Here is an 18,235-nt window from a genome sequence, read left to right as displayed (position 1 = left end):
TATAAAGAAACTAGAGATGTACTATGCTCCTTACCAATATCATTCTTATCCTTCACAATCCTAGTCTAGTTATTAGTACCATCCTCAACAATATGGGTGTTCTAGTAATCCCCTAGGATTTAGTCAACAATAGTCGCAACTGGAGCCAATGACCACATCTGAGATTTATATTTTTTAGGGATATCATCATTCCCATCACCTAACCCTCAATTGATGTCCCAAATATTTGGATCATCATCTCTTTTAACTCTTCCATGTTCCACCAAATGCCCCCACAACAAGGCGGATCACAATTCACTCCTTATATTATTCCATTAGATTCACCTTATTTATGTGCAGGTTTAAGTTTCATGATTAGTGTAGACTTGTGTTCACAATTTTTTGTTGAGGCATCTCATCAACAACCAACTCAGGTGGAAGTTAGGAGAAACCTTGGGAGAAAAGCCAAAAATTAACGTAGATGATATTTCACCTCACCTAAGACCACTATTCAACAAAATGTTGAGGATGATGATGATGATGAGGAGCAGGAGGATAATGATAATGAGGATGAGGATGATGAGTAGCATTGTCACTCAATTTATTTTACCATTTTATTTTATTTTTATCACATTTGAGACTTGATGGATATGTATAATTAATTATCATTTTATTTTGTTAGATTTTTATCTATGATGGAAGTGACTTGATGAAGTGGTTGTTGTTCTTCCTCAAGTTCCATCCATTGTCCAATCTACCTCTTGGAGGTTCATCAATGGTTGAAAATGGCAGAAGCAAGACCAAGCCTCAAAGCTTGTAGAAGCCACCCAAGTGGTTCGGTTCTTCTCAAAGGAGAAAAAGAAGTGAGAAACCAAGGCACAAAGGGGAAAGTCCTTTGTGAAGGTTCCTAAGGGAGAAAGTTTCTCCACGGTTTTAGCTCTTGGAAGAGAGAATTTTGAGAGAAAATTATGTTCATTAACATCCAAAAGTGTCTACAAATGAAAGGTTTAGAAATATATAGAAGTAGGTAGCTTGTGAAGGAAGCTAAGCTTAACCATGGTTCAAGTGAACCATGGTTGGCATGGCTTGACCATCCACCTTAGTTTAGGAGGCTTGTGGAGCAGGCTTCTATCTTAGTTTGCTTGGGAAGCAAGCTAAGTTAGAAGCTTATAGCACAAGCTTCCTAAGGCTTCAAGTGAAGAGAAGCAATTCCGGCCAAACAAAGAGCTAGGCAGCCTTGGCTAGTTTTGCTCACTTTAATTATTTCAAAAATTGTTGATTTGGTTTAGTTAGGTTCATCAAAATGGTGAGACCTAACTAAATCAAATCCTTAAAAAATATGGAGTAAAACAAGTCCAATATGTAAAATTTTACCTAAATCCAATTCTGGCCTAATTGCTAATCACACCCTCAAGCCTTGCTATTTGTCACTCCACTTCTACTACTAAAAAATAGAAAAAAAGTGACCTTCAATATAAGGTCAAATGGAGTAAAAGTCTCTAAAGAACCTACTCTAAATTCCCTATACAATGATCTATAAAAAGGAAACAAAATGCCTCAAATATACAAAGGCAAAATAAACCTATACAAGTAACTATTATATTTACAAACATATGAAAATGTCTTCAAAATCATCCCATTCCTCTTAGTTCCTTTAAAATATCACCTCATGAATTCTTTGGCCTTGACATATTTCCATCAATCTGACTCTTTGCTTTAATTATTATAAAATTAATTATTATTATGTATCTATTTTAACAAAAGTAAACTAACAATGATGCTAAATATTCCAACATTGTTGCAAATATTATATAAAACAAACTTAAACAACATCAACATTTTTTTATACAAATTATGACATCAATGGTCTTGACGATAAAATTATAGTGGACAATTGTGTTCGTTGTGTCCTTCTTGTTTACATCTCTCACATTTTTGATAATGTAACACTCACCTATATTTTAATAACATCTCTTGTTAAAATAAAAAAATACAATGTAACACTCACCTTATTTAACTAAAAGTAACATAAATAAAGGGTTATATTTAAGGATGTAAAAAATTATGTATCCATAGATATCTACAGCTAAAATTTGGGTAAAAAATTAATATTATAAATAGATACTTGTGAATAACGTGTATAAATATTTTCTATACCCGCATGTTAATGGATCAAATACAAGTATTATAGTATTTATATCTGTGGATACCTGCAAATATTCAATTGCACAATTGCATATTAAATTTGTTAAAACTTATGAGAATAAAATATTTTAACAATTAAATTTAGTTTTTAAATTGAAGAATCTTGATTAATAAAATTATGTATAATATTTGAATAATTTATGTCTTGGTTTTTAAACTATTATTTTTAAACAAATTATTATAATAAATAAAAATTATTATTAAAATATTTTTTATTTTTAAAAAAAATAAATATCCATGGATATATGCGAATACTCAAAGATATTGAAAAATATGCGATACACACTTAAGGAATACTTGTACAGATATGAGAATGAGTATGAAGTTAATATTTATCTAACAAAGCAGGTACTAAGGGATTACTACCTATACTTAAGGGTGGCAAATGGACTACAATTTGCATGTCAACTCGTTGTCCCACCAATTTTTTGGTGGGTCAAGCCAGGTTTTTTGGCTTGCCAACTTGCCTCGCCCACCAACCATTTTTTAAAATTTTAATTTATTATATTATTTTTTTATTTATTATTTTTAATGTAAATTTAATAAAGTCACTTCAGATTTATTTTTTCTATAATTTGTGATCTATTGTACAACAATTTTGTTGTGCATTTGATTTATTTTATTATATGTAATTTAAATTTTTTTAAATTATTTAGGACTGATTTATGTAAGTCCTTAGATATTGAGAAAAAAATATGCTAAAGAATAATTCAAAACAAATATACAATTTTTTTCTTTCCTTTTTCCTTTTTTTTTTGGTGAACTGGTGAGTTGGCATACTAGCTTGCCTTTAGGTGGGACAGGCTAAAGTTTGTGGTCCATTTTTTTATGGTGGGCTAGCCCGACTCGACCCATTTTTGGCAGGTCAATGACAGGTCGAATTGACCCATTTTTCCATCCCAACTTATATCTGTCCCACTCTATTGACAACCTTAGTTATCTCTAACTAGTAACATCAAAGTACTTTGCGTCTCTACATGTTTTTTTATTATTATTTTTGATACTTAAATGCCAACAAGAGAAAGATAAAGTAAAAGGCACACTACTCTCATAACATAGGGAGACCCATGGCATCAGCAAAGAGCTGGGCTTCTAACACAGTCGGAGGATCTTTGAGCTCCTTAAGCGCAATCCCAGAATTAGGCCCTATTTTAGCAAGCATGTCTGAACACATATTTCCTTCCATCCAAGAATGAACTAGAATAAGAGCCCATGCTTTGGCCATTAATTCTTTAATATGACAAAGGACCCCCGCATACTTATGGGTTGGGAGTATGTGTGGCTCGTTTTAAGAATACCTCATTATTAGGAAAGTTGATTTGGGACCTCTTTGCCCATCTTACCAAGCTTTGGGTGCAAGTTATTTACTCTAAATATCATGCTGATAATGTTACATCACTTCTGCAACTTTTGGGTTCATATTTTTTGGGGTCCTTACAAAAGGCATATGATATTTTACAACCTGGATTTCAGTTGCAGCTTGGCAATGGACATAGTAGTTTCTAGTTTACAAATTGGTTTTATGGCACATCCCTTGCTCCTTCCGTTCCTTTTGTTCATCTACAGGATATTAATATTCGTGTGTGTGACATTTGGGATGATGGACATTGGGCTCTTGAGAAATTGTATTTGTGGTTGTCAGATGAGACCAAGGCACGCCTTCAGACTGTTACACTATGCCTCCATCCTAATGCGAAGGATGTTATTGTGTGGAGCAATTCTGTTAACAGAGAGTACACTGCCAGAGCCGGTTATAGGTGGTTGTGTGATGCTAGAGTTGCAACAAGGGGTACTTGGCAATGGATTTGGAGACTCCCTATGTCGGAATCCATTATCTTCTTTGTTTAGCAGGTCGGACAACAAACTTGACCTATGCGTAACTGCCTAGTTAATCATCATGTGGGGTAGGACATGACGTGTCCGCGGTGTGGTGGCGCAGATGAAGACATGCAACATATACTCTTTAAGTGTGGTGGTGCTGATTGGGTTTGGAAGGTCTTTGGCTTGATAAAGGTGATTCGATGGAATGATAATGTGTCTTGGTTGGATTGGATGCTTCGGTGTTTCAAGAAATTTCACATTTTACCAGTAATCATTTGTTGGCAGCTTTGGAAAGATCGCAATACTCATGTGTTTAACGGGCTCGTTGGGAGGCCGTCGAGTCAAATTCGATAGATTCATGAGCTGTATATAATCATGCAAACTGTCTTTACACCTTGTACGGAGGCGACACCAACCTGCAAAGTCCTTGAGTGGGTTTCATGTGTGCTGGCGGAGGTGGTCCTCAAGTGAGTGTCTATGTTGATGGAAGCTCTCTTGGGAATCTAAGACCCATAGGTTTTAGAGGTTTAGCTCGGAATTCTAATAGTAATTGGTTGTGGGGATTTAAGACAGATATTGGAGTGGCTACTAGCCTTAAAGCTAAATTGTTAGCTATTTTACATAGTCTTCAATTATGTTGGAATAGAAGGTATCAGTCTGTCCTCTTGGTTTCAGATTCAAAAATGGCTTTGGAATTAGTCAAGCAACCAATTCTACATGTTTTATTTAGATAAAAGATAAAAGATAAAATAATTAAAATAAAAGATAAACAATAAATAACAAAAATATAAAGATAAAATGTTAAGATGAAAAATAATCCTTTGACATTACAAAGAAAGAACATTGGTGGATTACAATGATAGAATACTAGTAGAATAAAACCTAAAATTTAAGGATATTTTTAGAATTAAATAAATAAAGTAATAATAAAAGATGAGTATGATGTTAAAAAATAAAATTGATTATTAAAAAGTAAAAATGAAATCTCTACATCCATTTGTATATTATCATAGATATCTTTTTTTTAGGTTCGTCCTTGGAGTATCCGTCGCCGATAGCAATGACTAATCTCCTCGCTACGTTAGAGACACCTCAAAGGGTGAGATAACTAATCCCAAGATTTAACGCAGCTGCATACACAAGGCAGTATTCGAATCCCTGACATTGCTTAAGCGTGGATCAACCCCTATCGCTGAACCACACGCTTGAGGTTTATATCATAGATATATATTAGAGCTGTCAAAATGGGCCAACCCGGCCCATGTGGGCCGGCCCACTTTTGATTTTCTAAAAAAAAATTTGGCCTGGCCTGGCCTACCACGGGTTGGTGGGTTATACAGGCCAGGCCAGCCCACAAGCCCACCAAAAATTAAAAAAAAATTATCAATAAAATTCATAATTTTAAATTAATTATAAATTAACATAATAGTCATAAAATTAGCATCATTAATAGTCATAAGTCATAATTCATCATACAAAATTAAATATAAATCATGATAAAATTTTAAAATAAAATTTTTTAATATCCTATCATTCAAAATTAACTACAAATCATACTTAAATTTTTATTGCAAAAAAAAAATGATGGGTTAGTGGGCTACCCGACCCATCACAGGTTTATCCCGGGTGAGCCGGGTTGAAATATATCCACCTACTATAAAATTTCAATTTTTTTGACCCGGCCTGGCCCGTTTTCAAGGTGGGCCGGGATTTATATATCTTAGATGAGTTAGTGTAATTAATTATAAATTAAATATATTTAAAATCCAGAGACTAGAGACCATGGTTTTAAATTGCGGTTGCGGTCGCGGTTGCGGTTACTGCGGTTGCGGGTATTGCGGGTATTGCGATGCGGATTGCGGCTATTGCGGTGTGAAATTATTAATTATTTTCACTAAATATAAAAAATTTATAATTATCAATATATATTTTATTTTTAAGGATTTATATATTTTAATTCCTTTTTTTAAAAATATTCTATTATTTTAATGAATAATTTAATTTATTTTAAAATTATAGTATCAATTTATCGTATTGGGGATGTATTGCGGTGCATTGCAGATGTGTTGCGGACGCAACACCGTTACGTTGCGAAAAAATGTGTGATTTCCAGTATCATCGCAATTGCGGTCCGATGCCGTTGCGGACAAGGCCGCAACAGCAATATTGCGGCCGCAACAGGTGTTGCGGTCCGCAATTTAAAACCATGCTAGAGACAAACAACGGAATTAGTTCTGGAGTAGCATAACCTGGGTATCCAAACACCGAGTTCTGAAAACCCTAATAAAAAAAATTAAAATTCTACCCCTTATATATATATTACGTACACAGACACTAGAAACCCTAATAGTAAGTTGAGAAGAGAGGGAGGAAAGATGCAGATCTTTGTGAAAACTCTAACCGGGAAGACCATCACCCTTGAGGTGGAGTCAAGCGATACCATTGATAATGTCAAAACTAAGATTCAGGACAAAGAGGGTGCGCTTTAATCTAAACGATACGTTTTATTGATTATCATTCTCTCTTGTTTGATTCATTTTGTTTCTCATTGTTTAGGAATCCCTCCGGATCAGCAGAGGTTGATCTTCGCAGGGAAACAGCTTGAGGATGGCCGTACCCTCGCCGATTACAACATTCAGAAAGGTTTGGAATATCTCAATTTCGAAATTGCGTACTATTTGGCCATATCAATTGAACTAATATGTTAAATATTTTGAATGCTGTAATTGTTGGTTTTTTATATGTTTTGTAGAATTTGTATATAGTCATATATGTGTATGAATGTCAAGGTTGTGTGTTTGGAGTAGGTGGTAAGTTGGAGTTGGAAAATTGATAATTAACATAATAGTCTTTATGAAATATGGGCGTGTAAATTTTACAATTTTCAAATGCTTTACTTTATAGTGTCAGACACTAGCACTTTGGTCCTACTTACTGAGAACACCAGACCCCTAATATTGTTAATTATGCTCAATGACTCTAGTTTCAACTGTGTGCCCTTATTTGTTTGGTTTCTCTATTTTGCAGAGTCAACATTGCATCTTGTTTTGAGGCTTCGTGGTGGTATTATTGAGCCATCTTTGATGGCTTTGGCTAGGAAATATAACCAGGATAAGATGATTTGCCGCAAGTAAGTTTACATATCCTTGTACTGAATCTGTTGATGTTTTCAGAAGTAATTAGAAATATTGTCCTTATAAAGTATGTGTAGTCAAAGGTGCCATAGAACTCATTTTGAAAAGTCACATATAACTCAATGTTATAATATTGTTAAAGTTACAAGTCAGGCAAGTTTTTGACAACACGTTAGAAAACAATCCAAATGAAGTCAAACTGGGAAGATGAATAACAGAGATGTTAGTTATAGTGCGAGAGACTCATGACAAGGTTGCTTGGTTGTGGGATGCACACTTGCACTTGAACAGCTCATGAAGATCTGTGATTCAATTGATTTCAAGATCTTCACCAGCAAACTCACAACCATCCAATATTCCTAACAATCCACAATTTTGTTTGTGAATGGGATTGTTAACCAAGAAACAGTCTCTGGGACTTTGTTTCATAACACAAGAACTCCCCCAATGAAGGATGTGTTTAAATACTTGATTTATGCAAAGAACAAATGCAAAATAGTCAATTGTTTTCTTTGTTTATTCTTGTCTAATGTTATTCTTATCTTTAGTGAGGTAAGTGGTTTTAGGCATCTCTTCCCAAGACTTTAGAATGTTCTAGTTCCTTAATTCTTTGTTTTGATCAATAGATAAAGAGGAGAGAAAAAACAGTTATCCATCATTTGGATGGAAGAGGTCAGTTTGGGTGTGTTCTACCCAAATTTTCCTTCTTTGCAATGTTGTCATGAGAACTTGGCAGGACACATTCTGTTTACACTTTATGTTTCTGTCTTCTCATTCCATCTGTTTAAAACATTTCCCCATCAATCACACCCATCTCAATTGATTTCAAGTGTTTTTATTTATCTAATCCACCCTGTCCTGTCCCATATCTACTCATTCTTGATCACCTTGAGTGTTGGATATAGATGAAAAGATGCCAATCTGTTGGTGTAGAATAATTGATTAACCACAATAAATAACATTATTAACTTTTGCATAAATTATTTAAGGGCAAAAAATGATTAAATTACAGTAATGATTTTTTTAATAAAGAAATTCTGATTACAAGGATAAGATATTTTGTTTTAAACACCTGATTTTACCCATTTCTTCCTTATTTTCTCGTCTCTATTTTCTTTCCTCTCTTTTCCTCATCCAAATGAACATCAAGAACATATTTTTACCTTTAGCTTCCTTACATGCACTGAAATCTTGATGTGCATAAATGTTGGGATATGAGCCAGAATCTTTTTGATAACATTAAACGTATGTAGCAAAATTGACTTTTGAATAATTGCTATTGTCTTGGCACAGCTGAAATAAAAGACAATTTCATTTACAAATGATTTCTTATATGAAACTTGTTTGGAATTTGGATTGAGGTCTTAGAATTAAATTCGGTGAAATCATATATCCTCTAATATCTGCCTATCTGTGAACTTCCTAATTGTTAATAGGATTTGTAAATCATTTTCTTGAAATTATTCTTTTGAGTTCTAGTGTTCAAGCATTAATTTCGAGTATTTTCTTCTGGTTTTGATCTTTTGTAGGTGAAGGAAGGTGTTAAATTCTAATGCTTTGTTGGAAAATAAATGTAATTAGTATAACTTATTCATGTTCAGTGTCAATGACAATGACTATTTGGAAAAAACATTTTATATTTTTGGAACTAACATAATCTATATCGTTTATTCTCTGTATAATGTTAATTCAGCCATTGTGCTTATAAATCGATGTGTTTTGCAGGTGCTATGCACGCCTACACCCCCGTGCTGTGAACTGCAGGAAAAAGAAGTGTGGACACAGCAACCAGGTATAGTAGACACCGTGTGCAGTTTGTTTTGAACTGTAGACTATCCAAAATCTATTGTTTATTAGCCCTATCCGTTGTGCTTCTTTTTTTAACGGTATTCCCGTGATATTATCAGTTACCACGGCATTTACTTTTTGTGTTGCAGTTGAGGCCAAAGAAGAAGATCAAGTAGACTGTTCTGCTTGCCCGAAGGAATTCTGCGTTGTTATGGATTACTGGTTGTCTTGTAATCCTAATAACTCCATTAGCTACTTAGTATTGTAGGAAATCTTTTGGAAATGTGACAGTCAAAGTTACTCTATTATTTTTGTTTAGTTTGAGACGGATTGATATCAATTATGCAACATTTCCTTGTGATGACAGTTTTGTTTTTGATAATAATGCGTGTGATGTCTTTGTTCCCTATCACCATAATTTGGTATACTTTACCTTTTTCATTTTAACTCGTGAAAGACTGAGCTGTAATTGTTGAATACCTCGTACTTATTCCTTTTTAACTAGTGAAAGACCAGGCCCGATAATTACAAGTAGAGTTTCTTGTTGAGTTGTGTTACTAATATGCAGTGACTCTAGTTGGAAGTAGTTTCATTGTTTTTGCATTTGATACGAAGTTGTGTAGGTATCAATTACGGAAGATGCAATAATATGAAAGCAAACGAATTCTCTATTTTTCAGTAGTTGTGAATGCAAGCGTGGCTGGTAAGTATAGAAAACTTCATTTAGCATTGCACATTAAAAAGTTATTTTTGTCTTATCCATAGAAATTAAAAAATTACAATAATAAAAATAAGATTTGAACTTAAGATTTAGTATATATTCTTTTCATTTTTCATTCATAGTTATTTTGACATTATTTTTTATTATTTTTATTGTCATTTTTTTAAAAATTAATGACTTATTAATTTTTTTTTATATTTTTATTCTTGATAATTAATGTATGATTATTGAACAATGTTTATTAATTCTTAATGTAGTTATATTTTTTTCAATTACTTAAAGGATATAACAGAAAAATAAGTAATAAATATTTTGAAAAATTAATTCTTGTATAACTATAAATGTCATAAAAAAAAATGGAGTACTATCTTAGCATCCTATTCTTACTACTAGGCAGATGATATGGTTCTCATTAAACAGTCTTTTTTGTGTGTTGGTATAATTTTAAACAATAAAACAATATTATGATAACATGATTGTCCAGAGGTACTTTGGGGAATCACAATTTGGTCGCAAGTTCTTTAGTTTAAACCTAATGTATGACACTCACAATCAGAAGGATTCATTGTCAATTATCCTGGACTAGTGAAACTATCGAATTATTGCATGCTCTACACCTTTCATGATACCAGATGATATAAACCTGTGACCATACGTGTGTAAGATTACGCGTTGTTTTTCGTCCGCACCTTGTGCTGAGGTCTCGCTCCATGTATTATCTGTTATGAATGCCAAGTTGTGTAAAACATTTTAATATTTCAACATCTTTCTCTTTCTATTTTGTTAAATGGGATAATGTATACCTAGTTTGGAAAACGTTTTGGATCATCCTGCGAGGTGATTCGTTTGCTGCATACTCCAACTGAAGCAACTCGTCTGAGGAGAGGCGCCATCCAAGAGCACCCAAATTTTCCTCTACTTGTTTAATGGACTTGACTCCAGGAATTGGAACAGTACCTTTGCATATGCACCAATTTATAGCAACCTGACATGATAACGTAAAGAATGAGATGATAAGGTATGTTACTCAGGCAAGGTTGGTCAAGTAGGTGGTCAACATTGTCATTTTCCGCGCACCTAAAACAAAGACATTTAATTGGGTTGGTCGGTGGTTCTGTAAAAGGGAACTTTATAACCTTTCAAAAAGTAAGTTGCGTAGGTAAGCACGGCATTTAAAAACATAAATGTGACATTAAAAGTTGGCTTCTAGGTGGTTGATCCTGATAATGAAGCAGCTGTAGTTCTCATGTTATAGTGGATAAGATGTAGTCGTTCCTTTCTGACTCAAGATATCAATGAAGCAAGATAATACATACTATCCTTTAATGCTGATAAAAAAAAAGACATAATATGATAATATCCTTTAATTGGATAATATGTGAAGTGATGTACAAGGTTCCTTGAATAATAGGATCTTGGTTTTCTGTTATGCAGAGTTTAGTATTGGCTGATCTGGAGAGACCGAAGAAAGATGCTTATAGCCTGAATATGATTGCAAAATTGGATCAAAACATGTTATACAAAAGCTGGCCAAGCTACGAGGGCCTAAATGTGATTAAATTAGATTTTGGTGGTCGGTGTGCTTTCCACACAAATAAAATATATTACTACATATACCTGAAGACTAAGATTATATATTTTGTGGCATCTAACTATTCGACAGTCATAAGACAGCTTTAAGATATTTCTAGCATACAAAGGTAAAATAAAGGGGAAAAGGATTACTTGTGACATGGTTTTGCGCCGTTTATTTGCAATATTTCTCAAGGAACTCAATAAAGGATCCAGTCCCGGAAGTATTTGCTTAAATAGCAACGCCCTGTGAAATGAGATTAATTACAAAACTACTACAAGAAAAGCTAATAATGCATTAGGTTATGAAGTTTATCACTCTAGCGTTCTATAATATATTTGCTTAAATATCAACACACCTTGGCCCACTAGGAAGTTCGGATGGTGAGTATTTCCCAGTAAGCATTCCAAGTCCTAGAGGACTATAAGCAATCATGCGAATACCCAGAGAGTCGCATATACTCTTGATCTCTAGTTGATCTTTCCCCATGCTTATCAAAGAAAATTGCACCTGAAATGTTTAAATTAAAAAGAAGGTTAATAAGAGAATATCAGGATAGCTTGATGTCCTGGAATTCACAACTGCTTCAAGTTATTCAAGCAACTCATGTTCACTAAACTGATATCATTTTCAGAAACTCAACAAAGCGTGATATTAAATTATAATCAATAGTTTTGTCCCAAGTACTTTTCCTCTGAAGTCTCTCAACGATATGTAAGAGTTCACTAGTTCAGACTACTTTCCCATCATTTCTAGCAAAATTTGAATTTAAAGTTTACATCTATGCATAATTTTATACCTGGGCTGAGCATAAGGGGACTCCACGGTCTTTCAGGTAATCATGTATCTTTAAAAGCTGCTTTGGTCCATAATTACTCACTCCAACTGCTTTAACTAATCCCTAAATGACAGCATAAATGAGTACAGGAACTCTGATCATTTAAGAAATTTAAACTAATATTTTTCTACAAGACATAACCATTGCAATCAATATTTTAATATGCTCATCTGAAACTAAAAAAGAATATATGATCAAAAGCACCTTTAATTACTTTATCCCCATTCAGTGCTTTAAGAAAAAGTGTCCTTCCCTTTCAGGTTTACAATAGTTATGTAGCATCGCAGACTTAGGTATGATGATTAGATAGGACAAAGTCTTTAAACAATGTTTCACTCAAGGTCTTATTTATTTTGGAAGTGGCTCTTCTAAAGGGGACAACTCATTTTAGAGGGTAAAGTTACAAATTTCAATAGTTTGATGAGAAAACTAACCATTAATATTATGTGCATATGCATAACAAATTAAGGATAAGTTGAAATATCAACTACTGATTTTTCGTCAACAATTAAGATTTGTTACTTTATCCTTTAAAGTGAGCAATCAGAGGATTCAAATCCTATTTGTATATACCAAGAACCCTACTATTAATAATGAATTATCGTAACCTTCTCGTACATTGCCACTAAACCATCCCAAAGAGCTATCTCCTGCAAAGGAGCATAGTTTGCAGTTGACCAATGTAGCTGTCCTATCCCAATTTGATCAATTTGCATTCTATCTAGTGACGCCCTGGAAATTTGTTTCATCCAAGTTCAAAATCATAGGCAATGAAAATAAATCCAGAAATATTTGTTGTGGGAGATTGGATGGAAGGCTCAGGAATGATTTAATGGAAACCAATACCTGCAAGCATTCACAAACTGCCCTGGTGTAAGGCGCCATGGATATGCTGCAAACTTTGTAGCAATCACTATATCACGCTGGCTCCCCTTTTGCTCTGAGATAAAATAGCCAAATACTTCTATCACTATATCATAGCCAAAATAGTGCAAACTTTGTAGAGTCATATTAGTTTAAAAAACACTTCTATCACAACTTATGCATATATAAGTTAAAAAACTTATTTTGGAGAAGCTAATATGAGAAAACTTCTCCCAATTAGCTTATACATAAGAAAATTTTAGTATTTGGAGAAGTTTATTTCATTTATTTTTATTGTCTTCTCCTAGAAATACTTATGGAGGACTTATTCAAACAGACCCTAAATCAAAAAACAAAATCATCCTACATTACAACGTCTTAGGAACTGAATTTGGTATCGGTTCTAACTCAACCACAAAAGTCAGTTTAAAGAGTGAAAATTATCTCTCACTTGTATATATTATTTTAGTCATATGATTAATTTATATAAGATCTCTAACACACTCCTTTCAAATTGAGGACGAGAAATCTCAAGCGAGTTGTACTAAATATTTACATGTGGTTCAATCATGAATAGCCCAATAAAGCTAACAACTTTTACTAGGATAAGATCTCACATTATCTTAGTATATGAATTTGAAATAACTTAATCGGTTAATCCCAAAATCTAACTCACAGAGTAAAGATATTTTCCGTTTATATATGCACTATTTTGGCCGCTAAATATCACTATTTAGTGTGATCTCCAACACTGAATCATTTACTTACACCGGCACTGCAATATACAACAGAATACATACCAAACTAAATGAAAGTGAGAAAGGAACGCAAGATGAACCTTGAAATTCTCGAATGAACCTCCCCAGAAGCTTCTCGCTCTGGCCATTTAACCTTCCAGTGCCATAAGAATCGGCAGTGTCAAAGAGATTGATGCCGTTGTCGACAGCCATGTTGAAGACTTGTTGGAGCTCGTTATCCATGGATTCCTGGTACCCCCAGAGAAACTGATTGCCCCATGCCCACGTTCCAAACCCCATCGGAGACACACTCAGAGGACCCATCTTCACCTGCCACAACCAAAACCAACCATTCAAGCTACCTTGTTACTCACATCACATCACATCACATGACATAAAAGGAAAATTGTTTTTACCTTTTGCGTTGGCCAGAAGGGAGGGAACTTGAGAGACTTGAAAGAGAAAGATGGTGTTGCTAATGCTATGGGGTTAGTGTTGATACTACAAACTGAGACTACCATTGCTGAATGAAATACTGATAGATGCACATGCACCCGACAGAACACCAGTTACCAGCACAACGTTGTATCAATTGGTTAGTTTGTGTCTTGTGTGTGTGTGGTAACAGTTGAGTCTCCGATCTCGTTATGGATCAGTTTGGTTTGTGTATAGAAACCGGAAAAAGAAATTAAAAAATAACAAAAGGTTTGACAGCTGTGGGATTTGAACCCACGCCCTTTCGGACCAGAGCCTAAATCTGGCGCCTTAGACCACTCGGCCAAACTGTCATGTTGTGAGGTTAATCCAAATTAATTTATTTATAAGATATGATGCATTTTTAAGTGTTCGTAATTCTATAATTTTTTTTCAGTCTAAAGAAGAAAAAAATAGAATCCAGTTCAATAAAAAAAGTAAAATAAATACACGTCAAAATGATATTTATGTATAAATTTAATACAAAGAAATCCTTAATCCCCACTTTTTATTTTTATTTTTTTAATAAAGTAGGATGTTTGATGAAAATGTTTGGCGGAAGACAGGAACTTATCATATACATTTGAAGTATTGGTTCACTGGGTTCACTTCATATTTGATGTGCATTTATGATATTGTTAAAATGATTGTTGTTTAATATGGGGTAGGAATTAGGATAAGCGATGAATGTGAGGTGAAGTTCAAATCAATAAAAATATAAGGACACTCCTTCAATGCCTTCTAATTTAATAAATATAATATTGAATGTAACTATATGTGAATAATAGTATTATTTTTAATATTTCAAGTGCTATACGGTTAAATTACTCAATATTTAATGTCAACAACATCAAACTTACTCAAAGAGATAGATATTTGTATGGTATTATAGTTGATAATGGTATTTGATTTGCTGAAATTTAAAAGATCGGATAGGATGATAACACTTGTTTTATTTCATTTTAAACATATTCATGACATAATATAACTAAAGATGAAACATAGGAAAATAGTCTTAAAAATATGTTTTTAATCCAATTTAAACTATACACGAATTAAAAAAAAATAGAAGTATTTCTTTTTTTTTCAATATACCTTTTTCTTAAGCCCTTTCTTCAACTGTACTATGTTTCCCTTCTCACGTTGTGTATCAACTATCAATCAACAAACATACAAGGTTGTGCCGTAATTCTTCATGCTATTGTTGAATGAACATATATAAGTGTATTTATAGCACTATATATCATAGTCTAACTCTAAGGTTTAAATTTCAATTCAAAGGTGCTCTAGCAGATTTTTAGACAGCGACTAAAACTAAATATTTCACATTAATAGAATGATTAAAAAAATTAAAATCTAAGGCGATTTGGTCTCAGGCTTCACTAAGTTTGACTACATCAACATTCTAGTGTTTTAACACAACATATATTAATGAATTCACTTTAAGCTAATCAAACTATCTAATGAAAATCAGATGAACTTAAACAATTCCCTTTCAGGACTTGTAATTATCCTTCATATTTAGTGCTAACTGCTTAAGAACGCTGCGTTGCACGATCTAGTGATACTATTAAACAAAGTTGATCTGGTAGGATTATGAGTTGCATTTATTCCATACATAGTATATAATGGAAATAGGTCTATAAGACAAGCCAAGAAATTGAAATTAACATATTCACACTACTTCATGAATTTGAGCAATATCTTATTACAACATTCATTCATTTTGTTTGAGTCCCTATAAAGATCACACTTGTTAATATGGGCATAAGCTAAGGTGATTAAAGAGAGGATCCTTTAAGAACAAAGAGGTTTTAGTGAACCCATTGAAGTGGAAAAGGAAAAAAGAAGAAATAACACACACAAAGGGGTGGGAAAGGCATGCAAGTGAACAAATAGAGACAATCCACATTTTTTCTTCTTCAAATCTCTACACAATTGAATTTAGGCTATCTTAATTCTCTCCCTATCAAATCATGCCTACAAATTTTGCTTCAAGTTTTCTTGACATATTTGACATCCTGCAAAGCTGGAATGTTGAGTTTTTACCTGTTGGTAGCAGAAGTTCCAACCAATCTTTGTTCCTTATTGGAGGAAACAAACATCATACATACAACACAAAGTGTGGTTCACTTTTCAAGTCCAGAAGTCCAACCATTGAGAATTGCTACATGGTTGGTCCAAGATGCCACTGTGGTCCATAATACTATACCACTTCTCAAGTGATGCCAATGGCATCTCTTCATGGTCATCATCCATTCTAAGAAGTTGGTGTTCTTTGTCCTCATATTTCTCGCCCCTTATGATGTTATTCTCATTTTGGTCATCTGAATACACACATATTTTGTCCTCCAAACCCTGATTTGAAAACATTGGTTTTGCTTCAGCCTTCTAGCAGCTATATCCATTGCTTGAGCCACAATCTCCAATGTTGTTTTCTTTGGCACCCTTGTTTTTCCTTCCACCATCATGAGATGTTATCACCAAATCACTTAGCCTCTCCAACTGTTCATAAAAAAAACAACACAATTAAGGGTCACATGCTTTATTAAGAACTAGTCTTGTTAAAGAACCATGAACTTAATTACCTCTAATTGCAAAAACTCCTTCTCTTTCTTTAAGGACTTAAACCTTGATGCTAAATTGTCATATTCATCTTTGAGTTTCCTGAACTCTTGCTCTATACGTTTGATTTCCACCTTGCCCTTTTGTTTTGGAACCATATGGCAACTTGGCGAGGTTGTAGACCAAGATATCTTGCCAACTGCAACTTCTTCCTTGGCTCAAGCTTTGAATCTGACTCAAATATGCATTATAGTGATCTTATATGTTCATCACTAAACCTCCTCTTGTTCTCTATCTTTTTGTTTTTCTTCCTCTGTGCCTCCTAGCAAGTGAAGCTTTACAACATTTTTTTTATTTGTTGTTTGCCACCAATAAATAAAAAAGAATTGTGTGATTTAAAAGTCTGATAAGGTGGGATCAAATGCAGAACATATAGCTAGCTAGCCATAAAAGAAAGTATCTCAGCCATTTCTATCACGTTATTGCAACTTGACAACTTCTAATGGAAGGATCAATATGACCTATGGGATAAGATACCGTGTGGCTCTTACTATCTTTTGTTAAGTAGAAAGAAATTATCTTGCTTCATTTACTTGTAGCCTATCTATCGACCATATACTATTTTGTTTGTAGAAGGAACTACTTGCTTATCAATTGTCACCCTCACAAGCACACGTATCTATTGCTTTTTTATAAGCAAAGGAAGGAGGAAAAAAAACTAGCCAAATTGACCTAAAAAATATAGCATGTCATATAAGTCCTTTAAAATTTAAAGTAGTCATTGCAATGTATATTTGGTCTGTCAAATTAATTCAAAAGTTAATAACATTTAAAGAAAATTAATTTATGAAATATTTATTTTAGGAGCTTATATGGTAATTAATTTCCAACAACTTAGTTGACAGGTAAAAAGTAAATCTGCAGGTCCAGAAGAGTGAACTGATCATGAGTCTTCCTAAGTGGCTTTGCTAGTAATTGGAATTTTAATATTTTCCACTCTGGTATGGCATTAGCACCTTGCTGATGCATTGTCACCTAATAGTTGTATCATATTTTCAGCTTGTACAAGAACATTAATTTTCCCTTTCTTCATTAAAAAAGTTGTTGAAGTGATAATCTAAAATAATTAAGAGCATTCATATATTTAAAAGCTTTGGTTATACCATTGTTGATCTTAAGAAATAAAAGTGATAAGAAAAGAAAAAAGGGTTAACAACAACTTAAAAAATGACACATAACAAGGTCCATATATGCACATCATTATATTCATGTTTTAGAAGTTAACTATTTCTTTGGGAGTTAATTGAAGGAAAAGGGGGAAGAAACAACTCACTGATCATTCAGCTGAGCTACACTCATGTAGTGGCTGCCAAAAATCGTTGGTGGAAAGATATTATATTGTTTGTTTGATTGTTAGTTCCAGCTAAATTGGAGGTTACTTTGTTAGGGAATAACTAAGTATCTGTCAATAGTGGACCTATTTCTCTTTTATTGTTTGGATCTGTTGACGAAATTTTTTTTATCCCATGTCATTAT

General features: G+C 33.5%; 2 protein-coding genes, 1 non-coding gene and 1 pseudogene across 4 annotated transcripts; 1 reads left to right on the top strand and 3 right to left on the bottom strand.

The window, feature by feature from the left end:
• The first annotated feature begins 6,255 nt into the window (after positions 1–6,255).
• On the top strand, positions 6,256–9,339 carry LOC109816252 (ubiquitin-ribosomal protein eL40 fusion protein). Its single transcript, XM_020381180.3, has 5 exons — positions 6,256–6,483; positions 6,562–6,648; positions 7,033–7,135; positions 8,865–8,931; positions 9,077–9,339. Exons 1-5 carry the CDS (start codon positions 6,381–6,383, stop codon positions 9,101–9,103), a joined length of 387 nt encoding a protein of 128 aa, XP_020236769.1. The 5' UTR covers positions 6,256–6,380; the 3' UTR covers positions 9,104–9,339.
• Positions 9,340–10,051: 712 nt separating this feature from the next.
• PLR1 (NAD(P)-linked oxidoreductase superfamily protein) lies at positions 10,052–14,339 on the bottom strand. 2 transcript variants are annotated; one of them, XM_020381181.3, is made up of 9 exons: positions 14,077–14,337; positions 13,762–13,990; positions 12,906–12,999; positions 12,668–12,791; positions 12,021–12,122; positions 11,580–11,731; positions 11,374–11,467; positions 10,452–10,633; positions 10,052–10,367 (listed from the first exon to the last, which is right to left on the bottom strand). In XM_020381181.3, exons 1-9 carry the CDS (start codon positions 14,179–14,181, stop codon positions 10,364–10,366), a joined length of 1,086 nt encoding a protein of 361 aa, XP_020236770.1. In that variant the 5' UTR covers positions 14,182–14,337; the 3' UTR covers positions 10,052–10,363. The 2 variants fall into 2 exon arrangements, with proteins under 2 accessions (XP_020236770.1, XP_029130787.1); XM_029274954.2 differs by lacking the exon at positions 12,021–12,122 and having other exon boundaries at positions 14,077–14,339.
• Positions 14,340–14,368: 29 nt separating this feature from the next.
• On the bottom strand, positions 14,369–14,448 carry TRNAL-UAG (transfer RNA leucine (anticodon UAG)). Its single transcript has one exon. It is a non-coding gene; the product is annotated as a tRNA-Leu (tRNA).
• A 160-nt stretch (positions 14,449–14,608) lies between these two features.
• On the bottom strand, positions 14,609–17,792 carry LOC109816261 (uncharacterized; annotated as a pseudogene).
• Between the last annotated feature and the right edge of the window lie 443 nt (positions 17,793–18,235).

The sequence above is a fragment of the Cajanus cajan genome, chromosome 6 (assembly GCF_000230855.2).
Source record: "Cajanus cajan strain Asha chromosome 6, NIPB_CcT2T_4, whole genome shotgun sequence".
NCBI classification, from domain to species: Eukaryota; Viridiplantae; Streptophyta; class Magnoliopsida; order Fabales; family Fabaceae; genus Cajanus; species Cajanus cajan.
This window is presented reverse-complemented; position numbering and strand designations above follow the sequence as displayed.

What these genes read in the sequence shown, in the direction of transcription:
- LOC109816252 (XM_020381180.3), top strand. Translation starts at nt 6,381, where the DNA reads ATGCAGATCTTTGTGAAAACTCTAACCGGGAAGACCATCACCCTTGAG. An exon ending in GATAAGATGATTTGCCGCAA is followed by an intron (nt 7,136 to 8,864) that starts GTAAGTTTACAT and finishes TGTGTTTTGCAG; the next exon opens with GTGCTATGCACGCCTACACC. An exon ending in AGTGTGGACACAGCAACCAG is followed by an intron (nt 8,932 to 9,076) that starts GTATAGTAGACA and finishes TTTGTGTTGCAG; the next exon opens with TTGAGGCCAAAGAAGAAGAT.
- PLR1 (XM_020381181.3), bottom strand. Translation starts at nt 14,181, where the DNA reads ATGGTAGTCTCAGTTTGTAGTATCAACACTAACCCCATAGCATTAGCA. An exon ending in CAGTTTGTGAATGCTTGCAG is followed by an intron (nt 12,792 to 12,905) that starts GTATTGGTTTCC and finishes ACAAATTTCCAG; the next exon opens with GGCGTCACTAGATAGAATGC. An exon ending in TAGTGGCAATGTACGAGAAG is followed by an intron (nt 12,123 to 12,667) that starts GTTACGATAATT and finishes GCTGTCATTTAG; the next exon opens with GGATTAGTTAAAGCAGTTGG.